Below are 24,707 nucleotides of genomic sequence, written 5' to 3' on the forward strand. Positions count from 1 at the left end.
AATGCTTTTTTTTTGGAGAAGCACCTAAAATCGAGACAAGCATAAAAGGACCAATATATGGACTGCTGAATCCTGGACTCAATAATTAAAGATCAAGGATTGATCGTTTGAAACTATCATCCATTTATAATTAAACATTTTTTAGACTTAGGGCGACAGTTGTCCATGAACCGCCACTGGTTGCAGCTGCTGTGTAGCTCCTTAGTGAATTGGGGAACAAGAGCTTATTTACCGACTTACCAGAAAACTGCACCTTATGGAAGGTGCTGCTAGAAATTAAATGTTTTAATTGCGTGTCAACCAGCGAAGAAAAGCTGCTATGATTGGCCAAATTTCCTACAAACCCAATTAATGATTGAGGTTTTTTTATACCAACCTGGCATACACATTTTTCAAAATAATCTATTTTAATGAACTTTTTGTCGTCTGTAAATGCCTTTCCTTTTTAAGCTAGTATTATTAGTATTATGTAATATTTTACATTTCTGAAAACTTATGGATTAAGTTAGAATTTTTGAAGAAAGTAAAAGGCTTTTCAAATATATTCCTATTCATTGAGATTCATCTGTATTTTGTTGCACACTGCTTTTAAGTAAAATATAATATAGAGTATTTTTAGTCCATGATGTCACAGAATGTCGAAATGATTATGTCTAAAGCTGAAAATACCTTAGGAAAAACATAATTTTCCCCATATTTCCTTTATTTGCTTTCCAACATCAACTGAAGTCAATATAGCATCAAAACAAATAACCCATATACATATGAAAAAGTATACAACCAAAAACAGCAGGAAATATAAAATTGAAAAACTCAATGCTAAAATATTCAAACAGAGCGTTATATATAGCAATGCCTTACACATTCACCCCCTACAAGTATCTCACAGGGCTTGAATGAACTATTTACACAACTCAAAAAGCTTTATACCTAATATCAAACCTATTTTATATTGTTTTAAATCAAGATACTAAAATCAAGAGTAAAATATGAATTGACACTGAAGTTTCATTAGTGAATTTGACTTTTTCAAACTAGTGTAGTAAGCACAGAAGATTTGAGAGAAGGATACACAAACGATGTATTTGTTATTCTGAACAGATAATAGTTTGACGAAGTATATTAGCAGCCAACTGCAAAACTACTATAATAAACCTATATTCTGCAGAATATAAAAAAACAATACTCTAGGGAAAAAAAAGAAAAGGCATGTACTGATCGGGACTTTTTTTTTGGCTCCAATACAAATTGAATTCATTCAACAGCATTTCATCATAATCAACTCTCACCAATTCCAAATGTTATGTTATGATTTTCTTCAGTGACACATTTTATCTCAAGTGGAGATACAGGACCGCCTAAAGTTTCCAAAGATACATCAGTCTTGACACATACCACTAGTCTTTTATTGAACTCATCTTTTTTGCTGAAATGGTAGACTAACGCTAGCATATTTGCTCTGTTTTGGTATGACTTATTAATAATTCAGTGTGGCTTCAGTTGATTGTGTCTGAACAAAACTTGTAGAAAAATGTATTCTCATGCATCATTAACTTAGGGCTTTGCTTTGAATGTCATAAAATGTAATAACTGCCGTCTCAGTTGCTCTCTGCGCAGTTCTCTCCTTTCCAATAGCTGTCTGGGAACAGCTGAACACAGCGCGGAGCAGGTCCACATACATATAGGCTTTGATTTTAATCAATCGAGGAAACGATGACCACAATACAATAAACATATAGTGGGTGTTGGGTTTCGTCAGATACATGGGATACTTTGGATCAGAACAGGACATCCCTAATCAATAATAAGATACTCGTCAAACTGAGAGTCCAACTTCACTGAATTCCTTGATTTATATGAGCTGTACTCTGAGGTGCCTTGTTTTTTGCCTGCAATCATCAACCTAAATTGATATGTAAAACATGATTGGATTATGAATTCATAAACACAAGATATACATTCAAGGCGTGACAAAGCCCAGCAAGTAATGGCTGAGATGTAAAAGTTAAGGATTTCCATCATGTCTTGGAGAAAGGTCACAGAAATCACAATTTTCTGCTTTGATACATCCTTAAAAGATTATTCTTACTTTTCAACATAACATTAAAATTTTTGTACGGTCAGGAATATGAATCCCCCTACAGTTAGAGCCTTCCTTTAACCAAAGTATCATGATATTAAATCTGAAATGCCATTACATGTAAGAACCAGCAGGGGCAGGCCTGATCCGTGCTCAACATAGCATCAATTATAAGATTACAGACTCCAGCATATCACAGCTGGGGCAGCTCAGCAGGAAGCACTGCTTCTTCGGTAATCTGTAATCTGCGTGGGCGCCGTCCTTCTGCTCGGCCCTTCGCCCACGCTGAAAAACCCCAAAACAACCTCTCCTACAGCTGTTCTGTCAGGGCTGAACAGACCATAAACCGAAGGTTGGATTCACTTTCACTTCTTTGCATCAAACAAACCTACAAGAACAACAAAGTACATAGTATTTCCATAATATAGCTGACATACATTTCTCAGACAGTGTGTTAATGAGTTGTACACACAGCATAACATATAAAATTATTTGTGATAAAAAAAAAAGATCATAAAACACCTAAAGCCAGCAGATCAAAGCTCTGTACCTTTCACTTTAAAGCAGCTCTATGCTTAAAATCAGTGGAACTCAGAGTTCTTTTTGGCAATATTTTAATATGAAAAAAAAAACTAAGAAAGCCATGTGTTTTATATGAAGGTGGCACTTATTTTCTCTGGCTTATCTTTAGTGCTGTACCATCTAAAGTGCATTAACCAAATGCTATAAGGAGGCACGGTTATTTGTACTAATCCATATTCTGGAGATATTTCCAGATATTTAGCTAGTTAGCTAGTTTAGCTGCTATATGACATCAACACAATTAACAACTTGGCCTTTAAAGAATCTGATGGTCCACTTGTCACTCCTCAACTCTCTGAGCTCACTCTTCATGCTCTCTCACACCTCTGTTGCTGCGGTCTGATCACCACCATCAGTCCAACATAAATCTGAGCTCCCATTCTAATCCAAATTAAAACTAATTTAACATTTAATGTTAAGGCTTAAATAAAAGATCAGATTCATGTAAGCTTTAGAGAGTCTTAGAACTCATCATCAGAGCTCAGCAAGAGGGTTTTCTCGTTGTCCCCCCGGGTGCTGATGTTACTGTGGCTGCGGGACAGGGACGGCCCCCCGCCTCGCTCCAGCGTGGACTGCTGGGTGTACTGCTGGTACGCCGGAGAGAAATTATGGATGGCGTCCTGGACCATATCCCCGGGATTCATGGTTTCCTTAAGGCTGCTGGAGATGCTCTTCATCGGAGCGCAGCGACCTGGATGCGGGATGGCAAGGTTGGAAAATTAATGACACAACACTGGAGAAGACATACTGGGAGAGGGATGAAAGTGGCAGACAAGTGACAAAAAAAGCTTTTTTATAAAAACCAACAGAAATAGTTTGCAAATTAATATTTTCATATGTGCAAAAGATGAATTAAATAAAACAATATGGTTAAACGTTTAAAAAGATCAATAAAAGTAGCTGATAGTAGAAGACCCTAATTACCAGCAAAGTTTTTTTTGTGTGCTTAAAGTTTTGTTTCTCCTCTGTGACTTATCGCCTTGCAGGACGCTGCATTAGACTGCATCACCTGGTAGAAAAATTATCAGGTTTATTTAATCCAAACCAGGCAATTTAAATAAAGTTATCTGCAAACGTTTTGCACCAATGTGCTAATGTTTGCTAACTCTGGTTCAAGTTCCCACATTTTCTTTTCACAGTTTCTACCACCTGAGCTACAGTCGCCCCATTCATAACACCCTTTCAGATCATGCTTGCAGTCTGCGATCGACACAGAAAGAGGGATCAAAGTTGTCCCACCTCTGATTCAACTCTGATCCGTAGTTATGACCATGAACCATATGGGAAGGCAGAAACCTAGAACCAATGCAGTGATACGATACAAAGCAAATACTGCAAACGTTCAACTTCTTAAGAAATCTGATGATCTGCAGACGGATGGTGATACAATGTTGGACATATTGCACAACAGCCTTGCTCCTCATGCATTTTGACAACCTGCATAAGGACGAAAATACAGACCGCAGAGAGATATTAATTGTCATATAGGAAATGCCAGAGACATATTATGCTCAGTCTCATGTCTGAGCTGCTAGGCTACAGGCCATACCTATTTGGTGAAAAACCCAACTGCATGCTCTGAAAGCACAGAGCCCTATTGACTTCGATGGATCGACTTGAATGATGTGAATAAAAATGCAGTTTGTAAAAGGGGGTTTGTGTATTTATTGTGAAACTAGGATCTGAAAGGGGCTACAATTGAGGATGTCGACCACAAACATTTGTCGACATAAACACTCGTGATCAAAATTCTTTAGGTATTTACATTCTTTTATTTCTTAAACCTTTGAAAAAAGAAACAGCTTTTTACATCAGCTCCTGGGGAAAGCAAACTTGGCGGCAGTCTAGTTGGGTACCTACAGTATGTGTGTTATTGTCTCCTTCAGGGCCAAATGAGCCAATAGCATCACAGTTTTTAAAAGTAAACAGAGTTCGAAGTGGTCTAAAGTATGGGAGCGTTTCAAGTTAGTGGACAATACATGAGCGGAGCGGGCGCCCTGCAAAGTACCTTGGCTTTCCATTACAGCATAATCACAATACATGAGCATCTGAGAAATATATAAATGCAGAGACTACTGGCAGTTTATTTTAAGCTGCTGAAGGGACTCTTCAAAGTTAGACAGTTTATTTTTCTACAACATTTCCCACTGAATAAAAGGTTAGGAAATCCTTAGAATAAAATCTAAGCCTGTGTTTGACTGATGACTGTTTTAGCCGTTTGTGTTCATGTTTAGAGGGCATGAAGCCTTTTCTATCAGCTTTGCATGGTTTCAATCACATTTAATTGTGGGTCAATGCCAATGTCAAAATAAATCACTTTTAAATCACATAACTCATAAATCACATGTATTATATGCTGAATAAACATTTTACAGTCTCTTCTATTGGGTTTTAAATAAAGGGTTTAATGAAAATCTGATTATTGGTTCTAATTTCTTTATTACCAGTTCAAACTCATGGCTAACAGAGCGACCTAACTTGTTGACATATTTGAGGTTTAGAACATGTCGAATATTGAGATTTTATTAAAAATATAAAAAAATTATATTCACTTTTACTTTCCTAAAGGTTTAAGTTCGCACTTAATATCTAACTTTGTTCTTTAATATGCAATACTTTTTTAGTTATCTTTCTATTTTGCGGTACTTAATAATGTCAGAGTTGACTGGTAAAAATTAATTAGAAAAAATAAATTTTTTTTGGAGTTAAATCAATCGGTTGCTTTAATTGACAAATTAGTTGGTAGATCAGTCCAGGGTTCAGCAACCGTTACAATTCAATGAGCCATTTTAGTCCTCGGACCCACTGAAGAAATTAGTTTGGAGACGTAAAAAGTTGCCTCACCTTCCAAAAATAAACACCAACTTTTTATAAATGACTCTTAATTAATTTACTTAATTCAAGAACCACCTTTTATTTCTATTTTTAGATTTTAAAAGAAAAAAACCCATTATCTTTTCATAAAAACCAAATGAAAAATGGAAATGTGCCAAAACAAGCATTTTTATGACCTTTATACCTAAAACCCTTCAGATGAGCATAGGATGAATGAATGTAGCTGTCATAAAATTCATGTTTTAAGCATTTAGTCCGCAGGGTGATGATATTATGGAGTGAGAGGAACTGCCAAAAACGCAGACTGAACAAAATTTCGCAAACAGAAATGAAAAGGCAATAAAGAGGGCAGCTAAAACACATTTGAAATGGTAAAATAATACCACAGAATGTTCACATGAAACACTGACAAGCCATCAAAGTAATGAATAACTAACCACATCTAAATCAGCCTTCTGACATACAATACTGGGAGGGGTAAAGACCAAACAGAGCCAACGTCAGACCTACCGTATTGTCCATAGATTGGAAATGAGCCTTTAAGTGCAGCAGAACAAGGAGAGAAAGAGAAGGAACAAAAGAAAGTCAGGATGAAAATACAGGTAGAGAAAAAAGAAGGAGAAAGGAGAGCAACTATTAATAGTTCATTGTGTTATGAACAAGAATCAAAGTGAAAAGGGGAGGAACAAGCAAAGACGGGTAAGTTCTGTCCTGAAGCACTGTACCTACAAGGTGTTATTCACCATATTCTACCTGTTCTACTGTCATTACAGGGCTGAGTTACACCCACCTCTGAACTCCGACAGACCCTCCCACAGATGTCACCTACCGTATGAGTCCAGCCTTTTGTCCATGTAGACCTTGTAGGTAAAGGCGTGGCGCAGAGCCACAGCAGCGAAGAACATCTCAATGCAGATGATGAAGTTCTGATAGCCGGCTGCGACCGTTCCTTCACCCACAGAGAAGTCGGAGGAGTTGATCTGAGGAATCGCGCCGCATTTCTCCAGGATGGCCAGGAGCATCCCTGCATCAAATGATCATGCAGAAGGATATTAGTTTCAGGTGTGGTCCTTCAACTACAACGTAAGAGATCAAGGAAATATCTGGAATCAAAACAGCTTGACCTATTGTTGGGCTCATAATTGTACATACATTTTTCACTTTTTTCCCAGTGGGGAATATTTCCACAAAATAAAACTGCGATGATTTGAAAAATTACATTGGGTCAACTAGTTAGAATTTATTTTGGAATTTCTCAAATCAGTTTAGCGTCAACATTACAGATGCAGGGGAACCTCTCCACCATAGTGGCAGGTCAAAGACGAAATAAGAGGTATTGAAGGCTCTACAATGTCTCGACCTCATGAGGCCAGCGTCAAATAACCTCTCACTGATTACAGCGATCGCTGTAGCTGGTGGTTTCTCTTTACCTGAATAACAAGGATTAGTTTGACAGCAGGGTTGGAAAGCCTTTTGGAGCCTTTAATAAACAAGTGCAGATTCCAGGAAAATCAGCTCCACTAATGTGTGAAGAGGACGCCAGCTGTCCACCCCAGACGAAGAAGATGTTCATGAACAACCCAGGAATCACCAAGGCTCAAGCTTGCCGTGGACTGCAAACTGCTGGAGTCACTAGTGTTACATAGCAGTGGGCTGAGAGGGTACCAAATAAGACACATTTTGGACCTCTACTCCAGAATTGGAACTTTTGCAGCTGAACATGTAAACAAGCCTACTGCCTACAAAAGAAAGGTTTTAGGGTCAGACAAGAAGAAAAATAAACAACTGAAATGATAAGAAGTATGTGTAGAGAAGTCAAGTTGAGGCTCCACCTGCTTTTGTCAAGCAGGTGGTGGCAGGATGATGCTGGGGACTGTTTTGCTCCCAGTGGTACTGGAGCATTGCACTACTTAGATGAAATTAAAAAGGAGAACTACGTCCAAAATATCAACTTGACCTGAAATTGACATAACTTGAACACAGCAAGTAGTTCTAACAGGACAATGAGTCCAAACACACGTCTAAGCTGGTTTTGCAATGGATAAAGCTGGCTAAAGTTAAGCTTCTACAATGGTTCTTCAACCCTAAAATATGCTAACTATGCTCAAAAGCCAGTTTATCACCAGGAGGATAAGCAACTCAAATGAACACTCCTAATCCTGGCAAGAAGAATAACATCCAGACAGAATTATGCCAGAAGGTTGTTGATGTATACAAAACCTGTGTGATAATGGACATGTAACCAGATAATAGTAAATCAGACAAAAATCCAAAACACAAATCTAACTGGTGCACCAATCTTTTCTGCTCATGTCATTATTCCACGCTAGAGGAAGCACAGTTCAAACAAAAATACTAAAGGCCAAAATGAATGTGACCTTCAGGTCTATGATGAGCGTATGTAAACATCTGATTACAGCTGAATCACTTTAAACACATGATCCAAGAAGGATGATGGAAGCTGATGCCAACTTCAGCTAAATGAACAGTTCTGATGTCCTCAGGCCAAACAAACAACGCTTCACACACAGCAAATTCATCAGTGTTAAAATGCTGGTCTTTTTCAGAGTGAAGTATTGATGTATTGGTGTTGATTTTGGTAGTATCAACTCTCCACTAATGAAACATAAGAGTGTTGGTGTCGAATCACGGAGTTGACGGTATTTAACATTAAGGAGTGACACTTTGAACATCCGGGTACTTGGACAGGTACCCCCCGTGAAGGAATTTGTCAGCAGCCATTTTCTCACACTCACATGGTGCATGAGAAGGAGAGACTGGTGAGTAAAATTTCACAAATTAGTCATCGTGCCATTGCTACTTTTATTAAAATGTGTTTACGCTGACTCGTTGTTTCTAAATTTGGGGACAGATTAAAATTTATTGGCATTTATAACAAGTTTTCGTCGCCATTTTTTGCTAACTTTAAGCAGACCTGCCCGAACGTTAGCGTTTATTTCATGTCATGTTAAGACATTGTGGCTTAACGTCAAAGTAAATTCCTCTCTAAAATATAGTTTTGAACAATTTAGGTTAAGTAGCCAATTAAATTTTAAATGTTTTTTCTAAACGTCCTCGGTCGTGTAGCGGGTGTTAGGGTTAGGGGTTAAGGTTCATATTTAACACTGTAAGAGTTTGTTAAGCAACACTGGCTAGTGTTAATAATTTTAACTAAATAAAAAGTGTTAATTTAACACTTTGCCAGTGGTTCCCATATAAACCCTGGGAAAGTGTTCATTTTAACTCTGAGGGTGTTAAATTTGCGATTTCAGATTTGCTGTGCAGTCAGTAAGTTGTTTTTCCTTTTTGCAGTTACTTTCAATTCACCCTTTCAAAGACTAATAAATGTTTTAGTCTGTTAGGAGGCTTTAAATAATGCAGACATATAACTGTGCTTTTTCTTTTCTAGATTTATACCTTGACCTAAATCCGCCCATCAGGCCTGTTGGACCTGTCTAAAACCACATACATGGTCAACTATTTCTGGTTGTTTTTAGAACAACTAAGAGTTAAAATCGGCCAGAGCTCAGTGACACAAAAAATACTGAAATAAATGCGTAGATTGGCAGAAAAAGTGATTGAGTTAATATTAAGACGGAATTTTAGGTTGAAACATTTGGGGAGATTTCGATATTTGATATTAATATTGCTGTTATGGCTGATAACTGATATTTTTAGATAATATAATACATTTCCCTATCCTTTCAACCTTAAACAAACCCCAACCACAGCGCTGAAATTAAAACTACCACATGGTGGCCAACACCCTCCCCTCCTGAATTGGAAATAAACAATAAAGTTTTTTACTCTGCCCAGTTTTACTTATCGGACCAATATGTTAAAAGCTTCGGACTGTACCGATATATCGTGCAGCTCTGCTGGAAAGGCTTCGTAACGTTTGTGTTGATGCTGCGTTAAGCAAGATGAGTGTGTGGTGTTCTTACCCTGCCAGAAGGAGAGAAAGATGACCGACTTCACCATGAAGAACTTGAGCACGGGGTTGTAAGGGACCAGCAGCTCACGTGTAGCAAAGTAGAAGAGGAAGAGAGCGTAGAGTGACAAAGTCACAGAGATGTTGTTGATGATGGTGACGTACAGGTAGCCACGGGTCACACTGGAGAGGACAGAGAAGGTGAAGGAAAAGTCTAATTAACATACATACTGTCAAACTGAGGCTACCCAGTGATGTACTTGGTTTAAGGCTTAAAGTATAAACTATTAATTTATCAATGGGTTGCGGTCGACTCTTACTTGAAGTCTCCATCTTTGTATTTCCCAAAGGCCTGAAGAATGACAGTGATCATCGCCATCAGAGGTTTAACCACACAGAACTGGAGAGTGGCCTGAGGGTGCAGGTGACGTTGGTTACAGCGGTGGGACACAACAGGGTAAAGCAAGTATGTTTTATATTCATATATATTCGAGATGCACTGAGAGGCGGCTGGTGAATGGTGATTGGCTGGCTAGAAGCGGTAAAAACCAACATTTTTCCATTCTGTGAATGCACCATGTGTAAAAGCTAGCAGGTCATGGTAACAACAGTACCCTTCAGGCAGTTAATGACTCACAGTTGGCCATTTTCAGTATCAGTCAGTAGGTTAGAATAAAGTCAGGGAAAGCTCAGCTTTTTAAAAGGAAACTATTCTCTGCAGAGGCCGGTCAGCCATTCATCCGTTCAGGCTGCTATGACAGAGAGCTGGACTGCAGTAGGTGCTCGTCATTTCACTTCTTTGCCAGATTGGACTTTTGAAGATTTGGCAAAAGCTCAAGGGGCTCAAGGTGTGTGGCAAAGGATGACAATCAGCATGAAGCAGCGAACTGACCTGGAGAAACCTTAGGAACCAGGAAGGCTGAACATAGAAAGTTGTTTTCTTTTATTGTTTTAGACGTTAACTTGCTGGATTTGGAATTGCCAAAGAGTTATTATTCATCCATCCTTTATCTATACTTGCTTGTCAGTGCTGGGTGGTGGGGGAGATGGTGCCTATCTCCAGCAGTCGTTGGGCAAGAGGTGAGGTACACCCTGGAGAGGTCCCCAGTCCATCACAAGACTATTATTATTAATAATAATATTATTATTATCTACTTTCATTTCATTGGACATGGTATTCCAAATAAGGCTCGGTTTAATGGAGAACCGACTGTCCAAATGTGGATCTGCGGAGGGTTATGTTGCAGTTGCTATGGACAGAGCTTTGAGCAACTCTGCAGGCCTCCTGTCTTTGGATGAAACCACAGAGTGGCTGTGGTAACTCAAGTCATGTCGTTTTGTGTTAAATCAATAAAGCCTTGTTTCACAGCAACTGGCCCGTCGCACAGATGGAGAGCCGTCACCTCCTAAATAAATAATTAATGCATATAACAGGAGGGCTGGGAATATGTTTTATATGCTGTTGATTGTGTCTGCACCATTAATATATACATATTGCAGCAATCCTTGAGCATCATAGGTCGAATTAGACCTCGCACTCATTCCAGTCACACAGCTGCAATTAAACAGCGTGCAGCAAGAAAAAGCAAAAAGCATTGATACCTGTTTGCAAAACCTGAGAAAACCAATGGAGTAGGCCTTGCCCCAGAGACAGCAGGTCCCGTACATGCAGCTCGACCTGCAGGAAGGTACAGGATAACGCAAGCTCAGCTAACAACTTAACGTCAAAAAAATCTGGATCATCTTCTTGTAAAATAAGTGACGTAAGTGATTGAAGCAGAAACAGAGTAAGGATGAAACTGAAAGCTAAGCTGGCAGCAAATGAAACTCACTCAATGGGTTTCCCTCTGATTTCAGCCATGATGGCGCTTTCTCCTCCCAGATATTCATAACACAAACTCAGGAAGTTGTAGATGACAAAAGCTGTAAAAGGCAGGAATGCAGAAAAGATGTTTTTTTAATGTGAACATTGCTTTTTATTAATGAAATAACTCATCTGGACTATATTAAATACATAATTAACAGTTTTCAATGTTTTACTTTATAAAAGGATTTAATTCGTTGGAAAATAAAGCAAAGCTTCATCTTAGTAAACAACTGAATATCAGGGATACATTTGAACCACTCTACCTGAATAAATAAAGTCCTAAAAACACACAGCCGTAACAGAAGAAGCTTCACATGGCCTGACGCATCTCTCAGAATTACAGCTCTGTTCTGCTGATGCTGCCAGATTCAGGAACCCATCTGCTGGTTGTGTCTGAGCATAATACTAAAGCTGGTCTCTAATGTGGCAGTGGATCAGCACGGTAAGAGGGAGCCTCTGGGAACTTTCGGGGAAAACAAACTCCTGGGAGAGCTTGTGTTCGTGGAACTCTGCCACATATTGGAGAATATGATGCTGATGTCATGTGTGGGGTTGTTCAGACGCCACGTTGTGTTCCTGGTTGGCCCCAGTTTGTCCTTTGTAGGCATGGACCCTGCATTTTAATGTCAACATCGTGTGTTTGGTGCAAACAATGTTGAATTCTATCATTTCTACTCTTCATACAATCTATCAACTGTACAAAATGTTGTAAACTGTGAAAACACGTAAAAATCACTTAAAGCCCAATAAAAATGTTCTACATAAAACGATTCAAACACTGAATGTATTTAGAAGGATTTTCATTTTTTCACTTGTAAATAAATAATCACAATTATGATCTACTTAAAATCCCAATGAAATTTATAGAAGTCTGTGGTTCCAATGTGAGAAAATGTGAGAAAGAAATACTTTTGTAAAGCAAGTAGGCAGGTAGGACAGTGGCATGTTACATAAAAGGCCGTGTTTCTATTGCTTCCCTGCATCGTGGAGCTTGTAGTTTTGTCCCAACTTTAAACACCCAAATTCCTCAGCTGGAACTACAGATTATGAAACTAACGAACGCCGCAGGGGCATTTCTCAAAAGCAAGACAGAAGAAGAAATGAAGGACTAAACTAAAATTCAAGACTTAACTGAATAGAGTTTACAAGCCAGCATTGAGAATCTGGGTATATTTAAGACTTTTTATGGCCTCAACTTAAGCGGATTAAATTGAGGACTTTTTAACACCTTGCGGAAACCCTGTATGTGTTTTGAAGTAAAGACATAATTAGAAACTCGGCTCTCAAGCAGCTCAACAATGACGTGTTTAAAAACCCGCAGCCAACTGGCCATGTTGCTCAAATAACCATGTCAGGCACTATCCGCTCCTCCCTTTTAAACATTTAGATAGTTCCATCTTTACACTGAAGCTGCTAAATGCATTAAAATAACATAAACATCTAACCCTGGGGTACTGGTCCATGATTTATCAGCCTTTTTGCTGCATAGTACCATGCACATTTAGATAAACGTGGAAGCACTGCACACCGATGGCAGTAATTGGTGTCGCTGAGTGCACAGACTGTTTTTCATCTGCTGCCCCAGGTGGAACCCACAGATGCCAGCTCTCCTCTGCCTGCACTCTTTCTTTTTATTTTACTGTCCAAAGTGGCTGAGCTTAAATCTGCAGCATAGTGAAAACACGCCAGAGCACAGTCAGCAGCAGAAGCACAGTGCTGGCTTTGTTGGGAGTTGCATAATCACAGATGCTGTGTTTCTCCCTCTAAAATGAACTCACGCCTTGTAGCTTAGAAAAGCCAAGCAGTGCATGTAAGGAAAACATTGTTGATGCAAACTTTTCGGAGAAAATACCCAAGAATAATCATTTTAACAGCGCATGAAACAACACACAGATAGTCATTCATTGAGATTGCAGTTTCATATGAAATGCCTCACAGTGCACAATAAAGACAGGAGCATAAAGGCTGCTTTTAAAGAAATGAAGTCAACCTGAACCGCAGTTGTTTTCAGAGGTTTGTTGAAGAGAAGCCCCCATCAGCTTTGTTCCTCACTCATTACACATGTTTTTTCAGCTGGCCAGAAGTTCTCCTGTTCTTGATTTGAGAATTTTCTGACACTAAGATCACTGCAGCGTTGCAGTCACAGCTTATAAAATGAAACACTGTTTAAAGCTGTTGGAAATAACACTTCCAAGGAAGGGTACAGGAGAGGGCCACTCCACACGCTGCAGCTGATGTTTCTTGGAAGAATTTATGGCGAGCTGCAGGATGTGGTTTGCATCACGGCTCAGTTCCTGCGACTCCATTAACCAAAGTATTCACTCAGATTAGGACTATCGGGAACAGATCAAGTGTCAACATCTAAAATTCATCCAAACTTATCATTCCAAAACTGTTTCCAACAATGACCTCTATGACCAGGAAGCTGCTGGATATTTCTGCTGTACAGGTATCAGATGGCAGATCCTTGCACATTTATTTGAAGGCAAATGTTGCCTTTAACAGGCAATTTATTAGGCACCACACAGGTCAGTACAGCTTAATGTGGAAACTGCTACTATACATTACAGATCAATTCAGCACCACGTGTGAAAACAGTGATCCCAATAAAGCCCAGGTGATGGTCAGTAGTGCCTTGGAAAACTATTCACACCCCTTATACTTTTACACTTTTTGCCAGACTACAACCATACACTTCAGTGCATTTTATCTTAATTTTATGTGATAGACCAACACAAAGTTGTTCAGAAAGTGTGAATTTATAACCATCCCTCTTTATCTAATACCCCTGAATAAAAGTCGGTGCACCAGGCAGGTCTGAGTTAGGTTAGAAAATAAGATCCCAAAATTTCAGCATCTCATGAAGCACTAATTAATCCACCTGACATTGAAAAGAGCATGGCTCAAGTGCAAATCTAAATCATCAAGTGAGAGAAACTGTTGTCAGGGCAGCTGATAGTTGTGCTCATCACAAATCTGGCCTTTAAGGAAGAGTAGAAGGAAGAAACCCATAAGGAGTACTGTTTTTAGTCGGCCATGTTTGAGGCTAAGCAAACATGAGGAAGAAGGTTCTCTGGTTAGATGAGACTGAAATAAAATGTTTTGGGCAACATGCAAAACATAATGCGTGAAAAAAACTAAAACTGCACATTGCCCTGAACACACCATCCCCATGGTGAAGCATGGTGGCAGCAGCATAATGATGTGGGGATATTGCTCTTCAACAGGGACAGGGAAACTAGTAAATTAATGGGAAGATGGATGAAGGAGAACGACCACAAACATCCAGCCAGAACTACAATGGAAGGGTTTCAGTCAAAGCATAATCATGTGTTAGAATGATCCATTCAAAGTCCAGAACCAAAGTCCGATGGACAATCTGTGGGAGGCCCTGAACTGTGTTATTCCCACATGCTTTTCATCCAGTCTGAGTAAATTTGGACTATTTAGCAAAGAGAAATGGACAAATTAACATAGTTGTGCAAAGCTGGTAGAGAGATACCACAAAACACTTGGAGCTATGATTGTAGCAGAAGGTTCTGTGAAGTACTGACTCAAACAGTGCAGAATACAAATGTATGTTACTCTCTTCATATATTTATAAATCATTAATCTGCTTTCGTTGACTTTACAATTATGCAATTAATTAATTAATTTCTAGTAAAACACTTTAGGTTTTGTGGTTGTAATGTGAAAAAAGGTTCAAGGTTTCAATACTTTTGCGAAGCATTGCAATCAAACTTTGTGTTTAATAATCTAACCATCATTTGATCATCATCTGGGATTTGCCAGACAGGTCATGATCAATGTGCTCAAAGGTGGGATGATTTGTAAAGGATTTGTCCGTGTTCACACAGTTGCTAGGTAACTGGTTTCCCCTCCTCTGCAATCCCAACAGGCCTTGGAGACGTGACAACAAAGATGGCAACCTTTGTAAATGAAGACATTACAGAGGCCATCTGCCAGCAGGGTTTCACATAAATCCTCACCATCTTATTTCTAATGGGGAGTCAAGACTTGACTCGACTGTTCCCGGTCTTGGATACTGACCTGAGGTTTGTCAACAGCAGTCAGTTTTCTGCTTCAGTTGTGTACTAACCTTCATAGCAGTCTCGGACTGTGTCGAAGTACACGTAATACTCCTCAGTGGTGAAGAAAAGGAGGCTGAGCCAGGAGTCGAAGGCGTAGATGGGGACTATGAAGAGGATCCTGACTATGTGCCTCTGCTCATTTGGAGAGCTGTAGTAACGGAGGTGCATGTAGATCTAAGAGGATTTGGAGAAGAAACAAGAAATACAACCACACATTTATATTTATAACAAGCTGTGTACAATAAGGAGCTAGAAAATTACTATACAAAGGTAAAGCTAGTGTCTGTGTAAACAAGAAGCAAAGAGGTTGTAACAGAGAACTGATAATGTTTTTCCACTGAAAAAACACTATCTAGAGTGTTGTTTCAAGGTCAAAAAACCCTTGGTAGCAACACACTATTTTGTTTTCACCCATAAACTACAGTTAATACGAAAATGGAGACACCAACTTTGTTCAAGAACAATGGTATGTACAATGTTTTCATTTGCATAGGTTCAGCAGCCCTGAGCGTAACAGAAAGGAGTAGTTATACAATGCGTGTTTAGTGTGTTTTTACAAACATAACTAATGTTTATGCGATTTGTTCTCCATCTTCGCTGTCGCCACAGAGACATTACGGTTCCCGCAGAAGAACCAAGTATTTTGCGAAGCCCGAGCTGATCCAGAGTTTGTACTCTGGAACCTCTTTTCATTGGTGGAAACACCGGTTCAAATCACGTTCGGGAACCGGAACGGGCTCCGAACTGTGTTGGTGGACCAGGGGTGTGAGAGAACCTGAGAACAAAGTGTGGTAACTGGGAAGACTCAGTCAGTCAGAGGTCTCAGGTGTCTGTTCTACTGTTTTAAAGAGTCGTGGCTATCTAGGTGTTCATGTCAACAGTGAAAACTGTATAAACACATTCAGCCTGGATATACAGGTCCTTCTCAAAATATTAGCATATTGTGATAAAGTTCATTATTTTCCATAATGTCATGATGAAAATTTAACATTCATATATTTTAGATTCATTGCACACTAACTGAAATATTTCAGGTCTTTTATTGTCTTAATACGGATGATTTTGGCATACAGCTCATGAAAACCCAAAATTCCTATCTCACAAAATTAGCATATCATTAAAAGGGTCTCTAAACGAGCTATGAACCTCATCATCTGAATCAACGAGTTAACTCTAAACACCTGCAAAAGATTCCTGAGGCCTTTAAAACTCCCAGCCTGGTTTATCACTCAAAACCCCAATCATGGGTAAGACTGCCGACCTGACTGCTGTCCAGAAGGCCACTATTGACACCCTCAAGCAAGAGGGTAAGACACAGAAAGAAATTTCTGAACGAATAGGCTGTTCCCAGAGTGCTGTATCAAGGCACCTCAGTGGGAAGTCTGTGGGAAGGAAAAAGTGTGGCAGAAAACGCTGCACAACGAGAAGAGGTGACCGGACCCTGAGGAAGATTGTGGAGAAGGGCCGATTCCAGACCTTGGGGGACCTGCGGAAGCAGTGGACTGAGTCTGGAGTAGAAACATCCAGAGCCACCGTGCACAGGCGTGTGCAGGAAATGGGCTACAGGTGCCGCATTCCCCAGGTCAAGCCACTTTTGAACCAGAAACAGCGGCAGAAGCGCCTGACCTGGGCTACAGAGAAGCAGCACTGGACTGTTGCTCAGTGGTCCAAAGTACTTTTTTCGGATGAAAGCAAATTCTGCATGTCATTCGGAAATCAAGGTGCCAGAGTCTGGAGGAAGACTGGGGAGAAGGAAATGCCAAAATGCCAGAAGTCCAGTGTCAAGTACCCACAGTCAGTGATGGTCTGGGTTGCCGTGTCAGCTGCTGGTGTTGGTCCACTGTGTTTTATCAAGGGCAGGGTCAATGCAGCTAGCTATCAGGAGATTTTGGAGCACTTCATGCTTCCATCTGCTGAAAAGCTTTATGGAGATGAAGATTTCATTTTTCAGCACGACCTGGCACCTGCTCACAGTGCCAAAACCACTGGTAAATGGTTTACTGACCATGGTATCACTGTGCTCAATTGGCCTGCCAACTCTCCTGACCTGAACCCCATAGAGAATCTGTGGGATATTGTGAAGAGAACGTTGAGAGACTCAAGACCCAACACTCTGGATGAGCTAAAGGCCGCTATCGAAGCATCCTGGGCCTCCATAAGACCTCAGCAGTGTCACAGGCTGATTGCCTCCATGCCACGCCGCATTGAAGCAGTCATTTCTGCCAAAGGATTCCCGACCAAGTATTGAGTGCATAACTGTACATGATTATTTGAAGGTTGACGTTTTTTGTATTAAAAACACTTTGCTTTTATTGGTCGGATGAAATATGCTAATTTTGTGAGATAGGAATTTTGGGTTTTCATGAGCTGTATGCCAAAATCATCCGTATTAAGACAATAAAACCCCTGAAATATTTCAGTTAGTGTGCAATGAATCTAAAATATATGAATGTTAAATTTTCATCATGACATTATGGAAAATAATGAACTTTATCACAATATGCTAATATTTTGAGAAGGACCTGTATTGTCCCAAAACATCTTGGACCTAATCCTGAGCATCTGAGCAGCCCAAATGGACAAAATCCAAACAACAAACAGCGTTTATAGAAGTCCTAAAGGATCAGAAGAAGTCCTGGATCAGCTCTGCTTTCTGTGAAGCCAGAGTTTTACTTTATGTTTTAGAAACAAGCTGCTTGACACTAAACCCAACCTGCTGAAACCTGAATCTCTGCAGACTGTATTAACTTGCCAGACTCGGATACTGGAAGAGCATGAGCCAGCAGGATGTGTGTGTGTGTGTGTGTGTGTGTGTGTGTGTGTGTGTGTGAACCAACATGTGGGGGTTGTTTTAGGAAACTGACACCAGGCTTTCATCACTCCTATTCAGAGCAGCAGACGGGAGGAACAACAGAGTTATCATTCATCACCTGCACTCTCCTGCCAGCGCCATCAGGCCCCCCTTCCCCCCTTACACAACGTCCGCACCTATTGTCTTTCCCGGTCTGTAAACAGACCCACACCTTGGGTGTAATGACGAAAAGTGGGTGATAACACGGCGAGTGAGCTGGTCCATTTACATGCATTGTTGCTAGGTGGCCTTCGGCTGCATTTGCACGCCCTGAAACGCGAGCAAAAACACTCATCTCCTTATTATTGCTGAGGTGGTAGTCGAGCACCTGTTGCCTAAGTGACAAAAGCCTATTCTTTAACACTGTATGGGAAGGGCATCAGCAAACAATGAGCAACAAATAATCTAGCCTTGAAGGTATAATAGCTCTGCAGGTCATGAAGGCACACTGAATACCTCTCAGAACAGAGAACATGTAGGCAAATAAAAACTAAAGCTCATCGGCACTAAGCGTGGAACATTTAACAGCTTCAACCAAACAGCAGGTACAGATGAGATCTGCTCTACATCACTAGGTTTCCAGTACTTGTTGGGTTTCATCAGGTCTCATCAGCCTCATTTGATCCAGACTGATGTTGATCGTTAAGTCTTAGGTTTGTGTGCTTATCATGAGCTGCAACTTCTCTAATCCAAACCAGGTCAGAATATACAGAATATACACATACAGGTCCTCACATCTCGTCACCTTACAACCGCAAACTTCAACATATTTACCTGGGAAAGACCAACACAATGTATGTGTATAATTGTAATGTGGAAGGAAAGAGATACATGGTTTGTAAAAATGTTCTCACAGATAAAAACTGAAAAGTGTGGCATGCATTTGTATTCAGCCTGCCTGAAGTCACAGAGCAGCTCTAATTCCTCTGGACTGTTTCGCAACCAGTTTTGCGCATCTATAAACTGATAATCTGAAACAAGCTCAGGCTTAGTCAGATTGAATGGAGGGCATCTTAACGTCAGTTTTAAGTTTTGCCACAGAAGACAGGCCTGGACTTTGACTAGGCCATTTTAACACATGAATATGCTTGAATCTAAATCAGTCCATCAAAGCTCTGCCTGTATGTTTAGGTTGTTGTCCCATTGAAAGGTCAATCTCCTTCCTACTCTAAACTCTTCTGGAGTCTCCTCCAGGTTGTCCTTCAGGATCACCCTATATTTAGCTCCATCCATCTTCTCACTATTTCCCTATCCCTGCTAAATAAGAGCATCCGCACAGGATGATGCATTAGAACCGAGGTGTCCTGCTGGAAGGTGAACCTCTGCACCAGTCTCAAGTCCTTTGCAGCTTATAAAAGTTTTTCTTCCAGGATTGTCCTTTATTTAGCTTCATCCATCTTCCCATCGTCCCTGACCACCTTCCCTGCCCTTACGGAACAGAAGCATTCCCACAGCAGGATGCTGCCACTACCATGTTTTCATTGTGGGGATGCTGTGCTTAGGTCTTGTTGTTACTTTTCTACAACATGCAGTTTTTTCATGTAGTACTAGCATATAGTTTAGTTCTGACAACCTTCTTCCATGGGAGTGCACGGATAAAGGTTGTCCTCTCAACAGATTCTCTTGCAACTCCCACCGAGATGTTTAAAAACAATGTCCTTCCAATTCACACTTGTGTGCTGCTTTGTGTTGGTGTGTCACATAAATCCTATTGATGCTTGGGGTTGTAATATGGAAAAAAGTTCAATGGGAATGATTGCTTTTACAAGGAACTGAGTTCCTGTTTTTTATGTTTGCAGTCATATCGAATAGCTGATCTAAGGATACACCAAATGAACGGGAAAAAAATCTCCTAAATATATCAAACTAATAAATTCAGTTAATTTAACTAAATCTAATGCTGTCCATCCTCCAGGTTTAGAAAGCAGACCTCTATCCACAGGGAACAAAAGACTTTGGGTGTGCTCAAGGTGTTTAGCGCATATAAACATGTATACTATAGAGCACACAAGAAAAAAAAGATTGTATCTCCACAATGTAAAGGATGGATTTAACTCAAAATAAATCGGACTCTTACCTGGTGACATGTGATGAGAAGCGCTGTCCACACAAAGAACCCAGAGATAGCCTGGGCAGTGGACGTCATGAGGAAGATTGGCTCCTCTGGCCTGACCATTGGGGCAATGGGTGCCCAAGAGGAGTTGGACCCGTGTGGGGCCACAGTGCTCGGGGAGCCTGGAGGAATGCCATGAGGAGAGTCGCTTCCCAACCTCTCCGACAGACGCTTGGCTCGCCACCAAAGCTGACTCATCTGTTTGATCACAGTGGGTCTCATCAATAATCATGCTTCATGTGATACAAGTTTGTCCTAAACTAAGCAATTTATGTAAAAACAGCCAACTGAGGCACCTCCTGTTCAAATAATGTAACGTGAAAATGCAGCTGAACAGACCTACACAAGCCTGAGCTGTGACCTAAATCTGCAGCCAACATTCACTGATGTTGGAGAGAGAGAGAAAGAGAAAACAGGAAAAGTAGGACAGTGCACAGATCTAAAATGCTGAAGGCATCGGGTGGATGTGACGTGAGATGAAGACCGAGGGGGTGAGAGGAGATGACATGAGGTTGGTGGGTGAGGAGAAGAGAGGAGAGAATGGGAACGAAAAAACACACACAGATTTTAATGTGAAACAAGCTAAGATTGGTTACCTCTCCACACAGAGGGCAGGAAGAGGTGTACTAAAGATAGAAAGCACAAAAACACGTTTCTACAGAGAACAGAAATCAGCTTAACACAGTCAGATCAAATTTAAAGCTTAGACTATGATCATTTATATAAAAGTAAAAAATAATGTGCCTCCAACTTCCTGTGTGGTCCCATAAATGCAGTTAATGATAAATCTGCACAGAATGGATGCATGGATAATAAATTCTAAAAATATTTTCTATACTAATGCAGAATTAGAAAATACTTGGGAGGCATTTTCTAGACCTTTCCAGACAGCGTAGGAATCCTGATGGCTTTAATCAAGATAACTGTGTGCATCATGTATTCGCAGAGCACTTAGACAGACTGAAAAGCTTATCACATCAAAAGATGCCTAACATGGCCACCGCCTTCATCGATAAATCGCCTCTCAGTGCAGCCACCTTGACAATAAGTCAGCATCTCGGTGCCAATTCCAGGAAATCAGTAATCGTTCACACTGAAAACTAATTTCATGATTACTCCCCAGCCTCTGCTGACTAGCTAAATATAGGCATGCACACAGTGTGGTCATGGGTGACTCATGCTTCTAGCCTTGAGACTCAATCAGCTTGTGACAATGCAGAAGCAGGGAGCACATCATCAGCAGATGGAAGGAAGTCCACCAATCAGGTGGTCCCTGGCTAATACCCATTTCAGAGTTTTCTTTAAGGCCTGACCTGTCGATTTCAGTTTTGACCAATTGTGAATTTTATATATACAGATTGTAACAAAAAAAACGGAAAACAATGTGCCGCAGATTCTTTTGATAGAGGCAGTGGTTTTGAATTTACCTGAAAGGAAAGAATTACAAAATCATCCTAATTTATGCATCAAATATGTCCTAAAACTTCATCGGATTTTCAGTAGACTTAAAAAACTGCATCAAAGCACGTACTGATGGCTCATGTGTCTATAGACTGAACATAGATTTGATCTATTCAATAAACAAAAAGAAAAACTCTATTTTTCAGTATTTGTTGTGCCAACTGGATCAACAATCAGAGCTGATCAAGGAAAAACGGGGGATAATTAATTGGTGCATCTCTGATAATGAATAAACAGGCTGATGGATGGATACATTTAGACAATGGGATGTTTTCCCCCATCATCTATGTTCTTTTTCCATACTTATTCCTACTTGGAAAATACTTAAATCAAATCCCATTCTTTTCCAGATTATACAAGAAACGTCAATTTAGGACCCGGATAATTCATCAATGTTATTTTCTAACACCAGATGTGTAGATTTAGCCTTGTATTCTGTGTTCTTGTACTTTTTACATGTGACATTTAGCAACTTATTTCTCAATTTCTCCACATATGGGTAAAGAGCAAGGGATGGTCTGAACGTTTCCCATAACTAACACACTCCCTGAAAACCTGAGATGTGCTGGGACTTTAAATCAGGACTGAAAACATTTTTGTTTTCTGCAACTTTCAATTAAACAAATCTGACTTATGAACTACTTGTCTGATCACTGATGAGTGATTGAAGAATAGACTTGGATCAAAATTTTAACCTACATTTAAAACTGTGTTTAAATTGGACTTTTAAATCTGCATTGTTTTTGACATAGTATCCTGTCTTTTTAAGCAAAAAGGTTTTTATTTTCTTTTTGTCTTTCCTTTAACATCCAGTAAAACACTTTGGATTGCGTTGTGTATGAATGGTGCTATGTGAAGAAACTTGCATGGCTATTGCCGGAATTACAAACATCGCTGAAGTTCGCATCCCATTCCCAGCTTTAAACTGGGACTGGATTATTGTGTACAAATAACACAGAAGATGAATTCAAGGCTTTCTGTCCAGTTTATGATATGTGCCCTAGTTTTTAAATTGGACCCCACCTATAAGGTGGTCTCAAGCCAACAACAACAAAACAAACTCACAAATTGACTGAAGGTTTCTGAAATGACAAACCATTTAATAAAATGTATCAATAATGGAGAAACGTACTCTCTAAGTGGGCTAGTTTTCAAGTTGCACCAAATCTAAGGTGGTCTTCAAGCACTAAAAACCTTTAGTTTTTATAAATTTAATAAAGGTTTCACAAATCTTGTTCAGCTGCTGTAGTTTCCAAACTGGGCCCCATGTAAAACTCCAAACAAAGTCCAAGAAATGGTCGTTTTTAAGTTTTCACAAATTGAACAAATGTTTGTTTTTGATTTTTATTAAATAAAACCACAAACTGTGTTTTAGAGAATATGTCATTATGTAAAATAATCCCGATCAAGTTTCACAGTTGTTAGTAATTTAGATATTACATCCGAGCAGATCAAAAACATTTCACTCTTTGAATAGAGCAAAATGGTCCTTTAGAATCAGGAAATGAGATCTATGGACCATAGCAGCACAACAGCACCAGCTTGTAGCTCCAGTAACAGCTCACTGGTCCCAGTGGGCCACAGACGACCGACAGAGCAGCTCAATCCCGCTGAAGGCATCATCTGTGGACAGGTTTCACAACATGGATTGTACTTTGACCTCCGAACCAGCCGTCTTTAGAGTAAGCGATCAGTCTTCACAAGCTGCTGCCACATCAGCTGGAGTGAACATAATCATTTAATAACACAGGAAATATTGAACCTGTGTACGTTATATCCATGTAAAATGGGGCCAAAAAAACCACTGATATCTGCTCTGAAGCTGGTGATTTTTATTACATATTCAGAGGTTGAAAGAGCTCCGGGAGAAACTAAACTGAATATTTTCTCCATCCTGTTGATGTAAGCTTACCTCATTTGTAGCTGAATCCAAGCATCAATTTAGCTCTTCATCTCCAACTGACCATGAATCTTTCGGAGTCCAAACTAAAAGTAAAAGGACTAAAGGCTAATATTGAGTCGACAACAAGCCACGTATGTAATCACTGCATTGTTGTCTAAACACCGGAAACTTAAACCCCCTTCTTCCCATAAAAGCTGTGAAGTGTTGCTCGCTCGGCAGCTGATCCGCTCGCTGCTGCTAGTCTGTAGCAAAACCTTCCCCGCCCAGAGCCTCACTTTACTCGCAGAGAACACGAAGACAAACGCTCAAATAGGAGGTCCTTCGCAAAAACGTTCGTGAAAAGAAAAACAACTATTATTTTAGTACCAGTCCAAAGGAGAGTAACCACACACCGTTACGCTGCCCACACCACAGGCTGTGCGTCAACAGCCGCTAGCTGGAACGCTGCTCTGAGAGCGCATGCGCGCACAGTTAATGGTCGGTAACGTTTTGCTTTCAGCACCACTCCAACTTCCATTCAGGACCCGCCACATTTTAATGTCAACATTTTGCCAGACTGAAATTCCCAGTCTTTTTTCAGTCAAATTTTAAAGTGAAAAATCAAAACGCCCCCATGCATGTCACAGATTTCTAAATAATCATGCTTCAAATATGAAACTTGCTAATGCCTGAGTAATGAAAAATCTCAAAGGGTGGCTTGGCGAGGGAGCAGATATGCAGAGATGGATATGAAACTGATGGATAGACAGGCACATACCTTAGATGGTTAAATGGATGGACAAATAAAAGGATAAGCATAAATGTATGGATGGATAGAAGGTGGAGAAATAGATGGATGATAAATAGATGTAGGCAAGAGGGACACAGAAGAATAGATGGCCAGGCAGGGCAGCCAATGGACAGACAATAGAAAAAGATGGAAGGAGTACAGATACTTGACAAAAATAGTGGAGTGGGATAAATGGATGGAGACTATGGATAATAGGGGAGAGT

General features: G+C 40.0%; 1 protein-coding gene across 2 annotated transcripts; it reads right to left on the reverse strand.

The window, feature by feature from the left end:
- Nucleotides 1-682: 682 nt before the first annotated feature.
- Nucleotides 683-24,172, reverse strand: LOC124862539 (transmembrane protein 184B-like). Of its 2 annotated transcripts, XM_047356514.1 has the most exons (10): nt 23,724-24,172; nt 20,315-20,548; nt 15,395-15,560; nt 11,261-11,351; nt 11,031-11,106; nt 9,749-9,840; nt 9,442-9,611; nt 6,327-6,521; nt 6,008-6,034; nt 683-3,353 (listed from the first exon to the last, which is right to left on the reverse strand). In XM_047356514.1, exons 2-10 carry the CDS (start codon nt 20,546-20,548, stop codon nt 3,124-3,126), a joined length of 1,281 nt encoding a protein of 426 aa, XP_047212470.1. In that variant the 5' UTR covers nt 23,724-24,172; the 3' UTR covers nt 683-3,123. The 2 variants fall into 2 exon arrangements, with proteins under 2 accessions (XP_047212470.1, XP_047212471.1); XM_047356515.1 differs by lacking the exon at nt 6,008-6,034 and having other exon boundaries at nt 23,724-24,171.
- Nucleotides 24,173-24,707: the final 535 nt, after the last annotated feature.

Source organism: Girardinichthys multiradiatus, chromosome X (genome assembly GCF_021462225.1).
Source record: "Girardinichthys multiradiatus isolate DD_20200921_A chromosome X, DD_fGirMul_XY1, whole genome shotgun sequence".
Classification (NCBI taxonomy): Eukaryota; Metazoa; Chordata; class Actinopteri; order Cyprinodontiformes; family Goodeidae; genus Girardinichthys; species Girardinichthys multiradiatus.